The 15316-nt window shown below is 33.7% G+C and overlaps 1 protein-coding gene across 11 annotated transcripts in view; it reads right to left on the bottom strand.

The window, feature by feature from the left end:
* ATRNL1 (attractin like 1) overlaps window positions 1-15316 on the bottom strand; it is an 853639-nt gene that overhangs the window by 786299 nt on the left and 52024 nt on the right. For all 11 annotated transcript variants that reach the window (XR_010147020.1, XM_016919435.4, XM_016919433.4 and 8 more), the window contains exon 6: window positions 3380-3554. Coding sequence is in view for 10 of the 11 variants with exons in the window: in XM_016919435.4 (XP_016774924.3) it covers window positions 3380-3554 (175 nt within the window). In the remaining variant the exon portion in view is untranslated. The remainder of the gene's footprint in view (window positions 1-3379; window positions 3555-15316) is intronic.

Here is a 15316-nt window from a genome sequence, read left to right as displayed (position 1 = left end):
AGGATCACTTGAGCACTGGAGTTAAGAGACTAGCCAGGGCAATATAGGGAGACCCCGCCTCTACAGAAAAATTTAAAAATTAGCCAGGCATAGTGGTGCATGCCTGTAATCCCAGCTACTCAGGAGGCTGAGGTGGAAGGATCGCCTGGGCCCAGGAGCTCAAGGCTGCAGTGAGCCATGATCACGCCACTGCACTCCAGCCAGGGTGACAGATAAAAAGAAATAAAAGAAAAAAGCAAATAAAATAAAAGAAGAAAATAAAAGAAATAAAAGAAAAAATAAAATAAATTAATCAAATTAAAGAAAAAAAGCAAAAACTAAAAATGCTAAGAAAAAATTCTTCGTTTCCAGGCCCTGAGCCCCTATTCTGCAGTTTGATAAGCCGAAGAATAACAAGTGATTCTTCTTCCTTGCACACGAGATCTCTTTCCTACATCACCATATTTTGTCTTACTAGATCTTTGCCATCAGCACACAAACATGGTGTTATAAACCATTAATAATAAAAGAAAAACCCCTTGACCACACTGTCCCTTAAGCTACTTCCCCATTTCTTTATTACCCCCATCCCCACCCCACTTTCCATTCTCTCTTAAACTAACTCTAGACACGCTTTTAACCCCTCCACTCCAGTAAAACTGCTTTTGTTATGGTCAATTTCCTCATGCTAAATCCATGACCAGTTTTCAGTCTTCATTTTCCTTGACCTGGATAATCGTCAGCATTTGACATTATTAATTACTCCTTAATCCTCACATAATGCCTTTCCTTGCCTTTGAAGATACTGTACTCCAGGTTTTCCTATCTCACCAGTCATTCTTTTTCAGTCTCCTTTGATGGCTTCCCCTGTTCCCCACAACCTCTTAGTGATATGGTGCCTCAGGCTCAGTTCCTGGTCCTTTTCTCTATCTAGAATGCATTCCCTTGATAATTTCATCTTAACTCAAATCCCGTTTCTAATCTTCCTCCTAATCCCCAGTATATCATCAATAAACCGCCATGGTAACACTTTTAAAGTATGGATCAACACATGCTCAAAACCCTCCCATGACTCCCAAAAGATCTACAACATCCTACATGATCTGTCTCTCTCCTCTGTTATCACTCTAATTTAATGTATCCCTCTCATATATTCCATGCAAATTGCATGGGCCTGGTTATTGCTCCTCAAACACCTCAAGGAGTTCCTATCTTAAGTCTTTGATCTGGCTCTTTTCTGCGCCTACAAATAACTGCAATCCTCTGATCTCCTTCAAGTTTTTGCTCAGTTCTCACCTTTGTTATGAAGCCTACCTTAACTATTACATTTATAATTGCAACTCCCTCTTCTTTGGCACTCCTGATTTACCTACCCCTACTATCTATCTATATCTATCCATCTATCCATCCCATCTGTCTCTATATGTATATATGTTCATAGCTATAATTTACTTTGGTAATAGTGTTTTTTTTTTGTCATTGCCAGCCTTTCCTCCCTAACTTTACAAAGACACGGGCATTTGTTATATCCAATGATATATCCCAAGCAACAAGCACGTAGTGTTTTCAAAAGTTTGCTATCCTCATGAATACATGTTAATTTTCATTAATGTTAATGTATATATATTCTGTAAAAGTCTTTCTAATTTAATAGACACTAACACAGAGCTTTTATATTTAGTGAATAATTTGTCTTAAAATGTAACATTTCCACCCCAATTAAATTCCACTATAGAAGATGATTAAATCAAGTTATGACTTATCCTATCACTTCTGAAAGCTGTTATCCTTACCTACAATTGAACTACATTCAGAATGATGAAAAGTATTCTCTAACCTGTGAAAACAGCAACACAATTATTCTACTCTAATCCCTCATTTGTTTATATAAACACTGTAACCAAAATACTCAGATTTCAGACAAAAAAAGTTGGCTTAAATAGTTTATCTGATTCCAATGGAAAATATGCAAATTTAAAAGAATAGCAAATAATATTCATCATTTAATTTTTGATATGCTACTCATCTTGCAAAGAACACGAACTTAAAATTTACAAACTTCCTTGTTGACAATGTTGCTCTTTGTCTTCACAAACTCGACTTTGGAAATATCACAATTTAATTCAAAGTTCGACTCTACTTTCATAGACTTTTCATTTTCTTTAAACATAGTTAATTTCCTTTTAATTTTCACATTTAAATATCATTATTTCTCCAGGTTTTTATCTTAACAATTCATTTTAATCCCACCAACTCTCTTTCAATTCTTCCTTCTGTATTTTATTCTTCATGTTAAAAAATTCTAATTTGCCACTTAAATACTTACATAAAACTCCCTCCTTCTCTCCAGAATTTATTCGATTTTCTAATTTAATTTCAGTTGCATTCAATCATAGTTTTAAAGCAATCTCCTTTTACAGAATTTCTGAAATCTTCCTAATTATGAGGGTTAATATATTCAGTGGTTAGGGTTGGCAGATAAAATACAAGATACCCAGTTAAATTTGAATTCAGATAAACAACAAACAATTTTTTGTTAAAGAATGACCCATGCAAAATTTGTAAAAAAAAATATATATATATACAGCAAAAGGGCCTTCTTATACTAAAAATGTACTTGTTTTTTATCTGAAATTCAAGTTTAACTGGGTATCCTGTATATTTATCTGCTAAATCTGGCAATTCTATTGTGTATACACCATTATGGCATACTGTCCAGGGCAAGTTCTGATTGACTGATGCCCAAGCTGTACCAGTTATTACATAATATGAACACTACCCCTGGAAGCAACATTAAAAATCAAATGATTCTCCCTATTTCCTTTTGTATTGTTACTAAACAGTTCATAAAATACAATCATTAGCTGAAAAAGAAATCAGATAAAGCTGCCATCCATATGATTCCCCTTATCCAATCATGCAGAGAACAATCTCTATTGAGCCAACAATAAATCAATCATCTCTCTCATAATACTAGAACTGTTCTCCCAATGAAAGCTTGTAAAGCACATACAAAGTAAAGTTCAGGTACATTAAAATTTACAAAACAAATTGAGAGGATTTTTATATATGAGATTATACTTCATTAAAAAAAAGGTGGCATGATTCATTTTATCCATTATAGGCAAGGCCTGCCTGTATTTGAAGTTAATATTTTCTTACTCAGAATTTATTAAAAGTACTCTAGAGAAGTAATAACATTTCTACATGAAGCATACTTCTATGTGCAATGACAGCTATGGACATACTGAGTTCATGTATTCACAAATCAGTCTCACTAGCAAATAGATACTACCACAAAAATAACCACTTTTACTCTCGGACAACAATTAAAAAAAAAAGACATTTTGGATAAAAATCCAGCTTAAAAAACAGCGAGAATCTGAAAATAAATACTTACTTTAGGACCATTTGAAAAGAACTGTAGTTAAAAGTATATCCACCAATCACCCACATAAATTTCCCGTGTAAAACTGCTTTATGTGAAGCCCGACCTACAGAAGGACTGAAGGGTTTAACGTTTGGCAGAATCCAGTAAGACTCAGTAGAGGGAACATTCAAAGAACAATCAGGACCTATTAAAAAAAAAAAATGAAACAACACACTAGATTAAACAAAGCCCTCAGATTATAGAAATACAACATATGGATTAAGAGAATTTAAGAATTCAATGTTTATCATATTAACAAATATATACATAAATTATCTGAAATATAACTTACAAGAATAATACTCACAGAAAATGTAATGCTTAGAGGCGAAAAAAGTCATATACTCACAATCGGACTTGGATGTTCAAATAAATTTCACAATTTTAAAGAATTATTTAAATAATATAAAATGTCAGATTTACTTTAGTATGCTACAAGAGTATTAAAATAGAAAACAATGTACTCAAATATCAGTTCTGTCAGGCAAGTATGTTTACCTCTTTCATCATCAAGCCTCCATCTACAGAAATGGATATAATAATCTACCACCAAGGGTTATAATAAATATTTATTTTTTTAAAATAGTGGAAGTAAAAGCATTTAAAAATTAAAGTTTAAAAATTATTAACTATTAAACAAACATAAAAAAGATTACATTTTTCTTAGCATTATTAAGAACAACCAAAGTTTGCTTCAGTGGAGTCCTCAAAAAGAAAAAAAAATTATGCATCATAAAATAAAAATTATTAAATTAGTGCAGAATAATTTCAAATACTATAAAGTTGAAAACACAGCCTTTTCCTTTCCATATTCATGATGTTACTCATAAGTCTTGGTTTCCCCATCAGTGTTTCTCAAACATAATAGAAGGAATTCTCCTAAAGGGAATATATTTTCATCAAACTTTAGGGCTCACAAATTATTTTAATTTTAATGAAACTAAAAAATTCTCAAATACTAGACATAAACTCCTATGTTTAAATTTCTTTTATAAGCATAAAACAAACATACATTTATAAATTATATATAAGTAAATTTATAAAACTAATATTTACTGAATATGATAAATAATATTGTGTTGTTTAAAATAATGGGTCCCAAGTTAAAAATGATATTAATTCTCATAATGCCTTTTTTACATAATTTTAGCACACCTACATTATTTTGACAACATAATTCTCCCACCATTTTTCTTCAACCTACTTTTTACAAATCTTTTAAATTCATATACTATGGCATATAATCATTTACCCTTCACTTGTCACAAAAGTATTAGTACACTTCAGTTGTATTGTTTTTAGCCTACAGTAATTAAAGGGATACTACTTAATCCCAACTTTAAATTGTCAACACAACTGCTGGCATTACAATACAGTGGCATTACTCAATTATGAGATCAGGCAGTTAATCTTCAATTTGCTTATATCAAAAAGTTTTAGATTGTCATTTAATAACAACATTTTAAAACTCCCAAGCAGAGTCTGATTTAAGAAATATTGACCCATACAGTTTTCATGTCTTCATGTGTTCACTCACCCAGATATTAATTGATTCATCTTCAAGATTTTTTTCAATGCTTACATTGTATGGCTCTGTATTTTTCAGGTACAAACTAGGAAGTATCTCAGATTATCTCTTTGATAATGATAATATTTTAAATCAGCTATACTAAACTATTATTTCTGAGTGAGAAAAGACTGTGAACTATTCCTTAGTAATCAGAGATATCAAAGGAACCTCTTTTTTAATTTAATTACAGTAACTTAGAAATCATTTAATAGTTTTATTAAAACACAGCCATGTTCATTCAGTTAAGTATTGTCTATGGCTGCTTTAGCAGAGCTGAGTGGTTGCAACAGAGCCATGTAACTTGCAAAGAAAAAGTATTTACTACCTGGCCTTTTACAGAAAAGTTTGCCAACCTCTAATGTAACTGAAAAGACATGAAATCATATAGAAATTATATATAATGCATGTATTGGTATAAATGTTGTATCTATTTTCATAAAAGGAAATATAGATTTATTTTAACATGTAAGTCAGTTATACCAAAGAAAATAGAGTAAAATGTTAATAGATGAATCTGGGAAACGGACATTCAGATAGTCTTTGTACTATTCTTACTCTTGTATAATAACTTTTCTAAAACTTTAAAATTATTTCTAAATAAAACATTAAAAACAGGCCACCACCCAAAGGCACAGAGTTGAAAGCAGCCAAGTAATATGTGGGTATTACTTGGAAAAGAGTTTGATAGAGAACAGTGTCATGAAAAAAATCTTGAAAATTGGGTACATTTTTAAATCACCAATATATTTATCAAATCTGCATTAAAGCAAAATACTGCAGAACAAGTTTCCAGTGGACTGAATAATAGCCCTCAAAGGTATCCAGGTCTTAACCACCTGAAGCTTTGGATTTTACCTTATATGGCAAAAGGAACTTACAGATGTATTAAATTGAGGATTTTGAAATTTGGGAGAGATTATCGTGAATTATCTAAATTGGCTCTAAATATAATTACAGGTGTCCTTATAAGAGAGGGAGATTTGACTGCAGAAGGAAGCAATGTGACTATCAAAGCAAGATGCTGCAGTCCCAGATCTGAAGATAGAGGAACAGGCAAGGAGGCAAAGAATGCAGGGAATGCAGTTCCAGGAGCTGGAAAAAAAATCAAAGAAACAGATGATCTCCTTTACCTTCCAAAGGAGGTGCAACCGTGCTAAGACCTTTATTTTGGCCCAGTGAAACTGATTTCCGATTTCTGACCTCCAGAATGGTAAGAGATTAACAAATGTATTTTGTTTTAAGATACCAAATTTGTGATAATTTGTTACAGCATCTGTAAAATACCAACACTAATAGTTAAATTTATTTAATTTAACAAAATATTGTTATTAATACAGAAAATAAACTTCTAATGATTTTAATTCTGTAATAGAAAATACTTAATTTTCCACCAAAAAAAAAAAAAGAAAATAATCTAAATTCTTCCTCTCTTTGTTACTAGTACATCTTACGTAACTCGTGGAAACTACTCGAAGAAATGGTCTGTAGCCCAATCTGTATGTTGTCTTTATTTTACTCTAAATTAATCCATTTATAAATAGAAAGACAAGATTTATAAATATAATTCAAAGATTTAAGAAAAAAATTAGATGTCTTAATTTGAAGCTTTCTGTATTCTATAACCAAAATGACTTAAAATATAAACTAATTAACTGAATATTAATTTAAAACACAAACAACCACACAAAGACTTCCCCACCCATTAAATAGCTAATACTAATATCTACACTTTAAGGACATCTAAGCAAGAGTCCACTTTTAAAAATTTTTTTTCTGATACTGAACAATTATACACATTTATGGTCTACATGTGATATTTTGATACATGTATACAACGTGTAATGACCAAAACAAGGTAATTAGGATATCTGTTGCCTCAAACACATTTGTGTTGTAAACATTCCAAATATTCTAGCTATGAAATATATAATAAATTATTGACTATAGTCACCCTACTATGTTATTGTACTAGAACATATTCCCTCTGTCTGACTATATTTTTGTATCCATTATCCAACCTCTCGTCATCCCTCTCTCCCCGAAACCTTTCCCAGCCTCTGGTAACCATCATTCTACTCTACCTCCATGACATCAACTTTTTTAGCCCCCACATATGAATAAGAACATACTATATGTGCAAGACTCCTTTTTTATAAAAATATATCCATACAAATTATTCTACCACTTCATACTTTAGTATCTCATGCAATATATCCCCATAACTCTCTCTGCATTACTTTTCTCAATCAGTATGGCAATTTCTCAAGGTAGTATATCTCAGCTGTTTTTTAAAGGGTGTAATAAACAAATTCACCTTATAGTGCAATTTCAAAAAGAATCTTCTCCGCAGGTTACGCGCAGTTTTAAAAAACCAAAGAGTATAAATGAATTTCTAACACTGTAACTTTAAGCATTAGTGTTGGGCTGCTGAGAGATTTTTTAAGGGAAAAAGCTACTACATAATCATACAGAGTAGAATTGTGCTCTGATATGTCCCAAATATATATGTCCAGCCCCACAATCTCTCATGAATTCAAACTACTACTTGACATTTCCACTTGGATATCTATAGAGGGTCATCTCAAACTTCACATGTATAAAACTAAAACCTTGATTGTTTCCTCCCAAACCAATTCCTTCAGCACTGTTTGCCAGCTGAGTAAACGGCACTTCCATTCATCCAGTTGCTCAGGGCAAAAACTTTGGTGCCATTCTTAAGTTGCCTCTTTCTCCAACACCCCATACAACCAACCCACAAACAGACTGAATATTAATTAGGTATGCAGGGATTACAGTCTTTCCACATGTTAAAGTATAAAAGTTTCAATGACTGTTGGTAAGTAGATGTACCTCAGCATCCCACGTTATCAGTCTTGCTGTCCCTGTTCCCCTGACTCCTCACTTGAGATAATTCAAACCTCCCTACAATAGATAACTAGAGGGGTAATGCCTGGCACAACATGGCACATCAAGATCTTACTCTATTCCAATGGCCACCATCCATTTTGATTGGTGTCTGGTCTGTATCTTACTAATTATGAGAATTTTTAAATTCTAGCACCCCACGATACCCCAACCACTGATCACTGTCTCTACAACTACCATTTCAGTCCAAGCCACCACCCACTCTCACCTGGACTACTGCAATAGTCTAAAACCTGGTCTTCTTATTTCCATACTTATCCCTTTCCTATAACATTCAACTATCCAGAATGCAACCAGAATGATTAAAAACATAATTCTACTCCTATCATTCCCCTACTAATAATCCTTCAGTGACTTCCCATCATAATAAAAAACAATGAAAAGTAATTAACATAGCCAACAATTACTAATGATTAGCCTCAGTATACACTTATGGAATCAATCAATCAATGGATGGATGAATGAAAAGCACCTTAAGCTGTAAAGGAGTAACAGCATGAGCTATGCAGTCAAATCTAGCTTTCCTACTTACTAGCTGTGAAACCTTGGACAAACTTACTTAATTTCTCTAAGCTTCAGTTTAATTGTGGAGCTACCACCTAGAATATAAGATTTTTCTAAAGATAAAATGAGATTCTAAGTAAAAAGCTTAATATTTAATACTATAATAAACGCTTCATAATAGTAATTTTGTTATTATTAAGACAACCTTCTCATTTTATACACAAAAAAATTAAGTATAATTAAGTCCCCATATATCAATAGTAACCTTGATTGTAAACAAATTAAACCTTCAACTTAAAAAACACAGACTGGCTGAATGGACTTTTAAAAAAGAAAAAAAAAGAAAAACATGATCCAACTGCAGGAAACTCATACCACCTGTAAAGACATATAGAGGCTGAAAATAAAGGGATAGAAAAAAAATCCATTAAAACGGAAACTAGAAAAGAGCAAGAGTAACTCTAATTAGATAAAACAGATGTTAAGTCAAAAACAATAAAGAGAGACAAAGAAGGTCATTTTACAATGATAGAGGGATCAATTCAGCAAAAGGATATAACAATTCTAAACAAATATGTAGCCATCACTGGAGCACCTAGACATATAAAGCAAATATTATTACATTTAAAGGAAGAAATTAATACATTTAAAGGGAGAAATTGGCCCTGGGCCAATCTTTGGGCCGTAGGGGTGACAGTGGCAGTCTAAGAGTGCCTGTCTTGGGCTCCCTGGCACCGTTTCTTGGCACCAGTGTTATTTGATCCAATAAAATAACAGTTGGGGACTTCAACACCCTACACTCAGCATTAGACAGATCATCCAGACAGAAAAAGAAATATTGGATTTAAACTGCACATTAGACCAAATGGACCTAGCAGACATTTACAGAACATTTCAATCAACAGCTACAAAATACACATCTTCTCATCAGCACATAAAATGTTCTCCAGGATAGGCTGTATGTTAGGACACAAAAGAAAACTCAAGGAAAACAAAAAAGGGCAGGGGTTGCAATTCTAGTCTCTGATAAAACAGACTTTAAACCAACAAAGATCAAAAGAGACAAAGAAGCTACCTTTCTTCTTCGAAGAATGGTACCCTTTACCATTAAATAATGGTAAAGGGATCAATTCAACAAGAAGAGCTAACTATCCTAAATTTATATGCACCCAATACAGGAACACCCAGATTCATAAAGCATGTCCTTAGAGACTTACAAAGAGACTCCCACACCATAATAATGGGAGACTTTAACACCCCACTGTCAACATTAGACAGACCAACGAGACAGAAGGTTAACAACGATATCCAGGAATTGAAGTCAGCTCTGCACCAAGCGGACCTAATAGACATCTACAGAACTCTCCACCCCAAATCGACAGAAGATACATTCTTTTCAGCACCACATCACACTTATTCCAAAATTGACCACATAGTTGGAAGTAAAGCACTCCTCAGCAAATGTGAAAGAACAGAAGTTATAACAAGCTGTCTCTCAGACCACAGTGCAATCAAACTAGAACTCAGGATTAAGAAACTCACTCAAAACCGCTCAACTACATGGAAACTGAACAACTTGCTCCTGAATGACTACTGGGTACATAACGAAATGAAGGCAGAAATAAAGATGTTCTTGAAACTAATGAGAACAAAGACACAGAATCTCTGGGACACATTTAAAGCATTATGTAGACGGAAATTTATAGCACTAAATGCCCACAACAGAAAGCAGGAAAGATCTAAAATTGACACCCTAACATCACAATTAAAAGAACTAGAGAAGCAAGAGCAAACACATTCAAAAGCTAGCAGAAGGCAAGAAATAACTAAGATCAGAGCAGAACTGAAGGAGATAGAGACACAAAAAACCCTTCAAAAAAAATCAATGAATCCAGGAGCTGGATTTTTGAAAAAATCAACAAAATTGATAGACCGCTAGCAAGTCTAATGAAGAAGAAAAGAGAGAAGAATCAAATAGATGCAATAAAAAATGATAAAGGGGATATCACCACCGATCCCAAAGAAATACAAACTACCATCAGAAAATACTATAAACATCTCTATGCAAATAAACTAGAAAATCTAGAAGAAATGGATAAATTCCTGGACACATACACCCTCCCAAGACTAAACCAGGAAGAAGCTGAATCCCTGAATAGACCAGGCTCTGAAATTGAGGCAATAATTAATAGCTTACCAACCAAAAAATGTCCAGGACCAGACAGATTCACAGCCGAATTCTACCAGAGGTATAAGGAGGAGCTGGTACCATTCCTTCTGAAACTATTCCAACCAATAGAAAAAGAGGGAATCCTCCCTAACTCATTTTATGAGGCCAGCATCATCCTGATACCAAAGCCTGGCAGAGACACAACAAAAAAAGAGAATTTTAGACCAATATCTCTGATGAACATCAATGCAAAAATCCTCAATAAAATCCTGGCAACACATCCAATCCAGCAACACATCAAAAAGCTTATCCACCATGATCAAGTGGGCTTCATCCCTGAGATGCAAGGCTAGTTCAACATATGTAAATCAATAAACGTAATCCAGCATATAAACAGAACCAAAGACAAAAACCACATGATTATCTCAATAGATGCAGAAAAGGCCTTTGACAAAATTCAACAGCACTTCATGCTAAAAAACTCTCAATAAATTAGGTATTGATGGGATGTATCTCAAAATCATAAGAGGTATTTATGACAAACCCACAGCCAATATCATACCGAATGGGCAAAAACTGGAAGCATTCCCTTTGAAAACGGGCACAAGACAGGGATGCCCTCTCTCACCGCTCCTATTCAACATAGTGTTGGAAGTTCTGGCCAGGGCAATCAGGCAGGAGAAAGAAATAGAAGGTATTCAATTAGGAAAAGAGGAAGTCAAATTGTCCCTGTTTGCAGATGACATGATTGTATATTTAGAAAACCCCATCATCTCAGCCCAAAATCTCCTTAAGCTGATAAGCAACTTCAGCAAAGTCTCAGGATACAAAATCATGTGCAAAAATCACAAGCATTCTTATACACCAATAACATTCAAACAGAGAGGCAAATCATGAGTGAACTCCCATTCACAACTGCTTCAAAGGGAATAAAATACCTAGGAATCCAACTTACAAGGGATGTGAAGGACCTCTTCAACGAGAACTACAAACCACTGCTCAATGAAATAAAAGAGGACACAAACAAATGGAAGAACATTCCATGCTCATGGACAGGGAGAATCAACATCGTGAAAATGGCCATACTGCCCAAGGTAATTTATAGATTCAATGCCATCCCCATCAAGCTACCAATGACTTTCTTCACAGAATTGGAAAAAAACTACTTTAAAGTTCATATGGAACCAAAAAAGAGCCCACATTGCCAAGACAATCCTAAGCCAAAAGAACAAAGCTGGAGGCATCATGCTACCTGACTTCAAACTATACTACAAGGCTACAGTAACCAAAACAGCATGGTACAGGTACCAAAACAGAGATATAGATCAATGGAACAGAGCAGAGCCCTCAGAAATAATATCACACATCTACAGCCATCTGATCTTTGACAAACCTGACAAAAACAAGAAATGGGGAAAGGATTCCCTATTTAATAAATGGTTCTGGGAAAACTGGCTAGCCATATGTAGAAGGCTGAAACTGGATCCCTTCCTTACACCTTATACAAAAATTAATTCAAGATGAATTAAAGACTTAAATGTTGGACCTAAAACTATAAAAACCCTAGAAGAAAACCTAGGCAATACCATTCAGGACACAGGCATGGGCAAGGACTTCATGTCTAAAACACCAAAAGCAATGGCAACAAAAGCCAAAATTGACAAATGGGATCTAATTAAACTAAACAGCTTCTGCACAGCAAAAGAAACTACCATCAAAGTGAACACGCAACCTACAGAATGGGAGAAAGTTTTTGCAACGTACTCATCTGGCAAAGGGCTAATATCCAGAATCTACAAAGAACTCCAACAAATTTACAAGAAAAAAACAACCCCATCAAAAAGTGGGCAAAGGATATGAACAGACACTTCTCAAAAGAAGACATTTAGGCAGTCAACAGACACATGAAAAAAATGCTCATCATCACTGGCCATCAGAGAAATGCAAATCAAAACCACAATGAGATACCATCTCACACCAGTTAGAATGGCGATCATTAAAAAGTCAGGAAACAACAGGTGCTGGAGAGAATGTGGAGAAATAGGAATGCTTTTACACTGCTGGTGGGATTGTAAATTAGTTCAACCATTGTGGAAGACAGTGTGGCGATTCCTCAAGGATCTAGAACTAGAAATACCATTTGACCCAGCCATCCCATTACTGGGTATATACCCAAAGGATTATAAATCATGCTGCTATAAAGACACATGCACACGTATGTTTATTGCGGCACTATTCACAATAGCAAAGACTTGGAACCAACCCAAATGTCCATCAATGATAGACTGGATTAAGAAAATGTGGCACATATACACCATAGCATACTATGCAGCAATAAAAAAGGATGAGTTCATGTCCTTTGTAGGGACATGGATGAAGCTGGAAACCATCATTCTCAGCAAACTATCGCAAGGACAGAAAACCAAACACCGCGTGTTCTCACTCATAGGTGGGAATTGAACAATGAGAACACTTGGACACAGGAAGGGAAACATCACACCAAGGCCTGTCATGGGGTGGGGGGAGCAGGGAGGGATAGCATTAGGAGATATACCTAATGTAAATGATGAGTTAATGGGTGCAGCACACCCACGTGGCACATGTATACATATATAACAAACCTGCAAGTAGTACACGTGTCCTAGAACTTAAAGTATAATAATAAAAAAACTTCAAAAAAATTTTAAAAATCAAAATCATGCCTTGTGAAACCACAATGAAATAAAACTAGAAATCAATGAAAAGAGGAACTTTGGAAACTGTACAAATACATGCAAATTTAATAACATGTTCCTAAATGATCAAAGGATTAAAGAATAAATTAAAGAGAAAATAAAAAAACTTTTTGAAACAAATGAAAATCAAAACATAACATACTAAAAGCTATTGGATACAGCAAAAGCAATGCTAAGAAGGAAGTTTACAGCAATAAGTATCTACATCAAAAAAGCAGAAAGGTTTAAAATGAACTAATGATGCACCTCAAAGAATTAGAAAAGTAAGAAGAAACCAAACTCAAAATTACTAGAAGAAGATAAATAATGAAGATAAAAGCAGAACTAAATGAAATAGAGGCGGGGAAAAAAAAATACAAAGGATCAACATGAAAAGATGTGGTCTACCAATAAACCACTTGCTAGATTAAGCAACAACAACAAAAAATGAGAAAACCCAAATCAACAAAATCAGAAATGTAAAAGGACACGTTACAACTGATACCACAGAAATACAAAAGATTATCAAAGATTATTATAAATAACTATACACTAACAAACTGGAAAACAAATACTCACATATACCCCATAAATATTTAAATATTATGTATCAATAAAAAATAAGTAAAAGGGAAAGTAAGCAAAAAATAATCTTACTCCAGGATTTTAGACTTTTTGATGTAATTTTGGCTCATACCCTTAATTTATATTTCATCTATACTACTATGAAAAAAGCATTCATTTTAATGTTGAAGTGGTACATGTTTAAAGAGCCAACTATATTTATTTTCTTTTTGCAGTTTTCAACTGTACACATTAAATAAATATTGCTAACTCTGAATTCTATCAAATGCAGGTTGCTGATATAATTTTGGGTATTTTAAAGAAGTCTAATAACCAGAAAAAAAAAAAACACACCCTAACAGTATCTCTAAGGTGGTACTTCAGTTTGTTTTCTTACATGTGAGTCACAGAAATTAATTTGGCTAGCTTTAGGGAAAATGGGACTGTATTGAAAAAATATGTAGAAATTCAGAGAGTTTTTCAAAGAGAAAAATCAAGCTTAGAATAGACAGGTACCTGGATTTTTTCATCCCAGCAAGACTATGCTACGTTAGCAAAAGGCAATTTCCCAGAAGAAACTGGATTGTTAATAAGAAGTGGAAGATATGCTGGGAATAAAGATTTTAAGAGCAAGAGGGGTAAACGTAGCTTGTTGTAATCATTCCAGATATAGTCTTATGATTTAGTATGTACTGAATCTGAAGTTCTCCAATAAAAGTCAAAACAAGATTTCAATGCAAGTGTTCTCTCTTCTAACATCATTTTAAAAATTTGATTTTGTTACAGTATCCAAAGTATTCTACACATGTTCTAGACCCATAAAATCAATCTCCAAAGGCCAGGTATTAACTTTTGTCTATTTTAAATATCCACAACTATTCTGACAATCTGTTAATTTTATAAGACAATGAATTGTGTGAGTGGTAATCATTATACTAGATCTGTTCCAAGAATACTTGGCTCTTACAGTTTCGGTCAATGATGCTATTGTGGCATGGAAACAAATTGCCCTCTTGTTTAAAGATCAATGGTTTCCAATTTACTCTTTTTGGGCTGCAGAAGGCTTAAAACAAAGTTTTACAAGGAATCTCAATATGTAAAATATTGCAAAGTGATGACACTATGGTTGAGGCAGAAAAGGAAGAGTCACTTATCTTCCATCCTACCCCAACCCATCTCCTTATATAACCCTTGCAACACACATTTTGAAAACTCCTGGTATTATCAAAATATGTATGCTTAGAAAAGACTAACTTCAAAAATTTTAAAGACCAGATTTTTGAATAATCGTAACTGTCAAAATCATATTCCAAAAACATCTAAAATAATAAATTATAAAATAATGAAAGCATGTATGTCAAAATTTCTTCTAGGTACAAAAGTTAAACTGCCCATTTTATTAGACTGGTGCATGTATAATGCTCACAGAATATGTAAATAGTTGCCTAATATATAAATAT

This window comes from Pan troglodytes, chromosome 8 (assembly GCF_028858775.2).
Source record: "Pan troglodytes isolate AG18354 chromosome 8, NHGRI_mPanTro3-v2.0_pri, whole genome shotgun sequence".
Classification (NCBI taxonomy): Eukaryota; Metazoa; Chordata; class Mammalia; order Primates; family Hominidae; genus Pan; species Pan troglodytes.
Note: the sequence above shows the minus strand (reverse complement) of the source record. Positions and strands in the feature narration are given on the sequence as shown.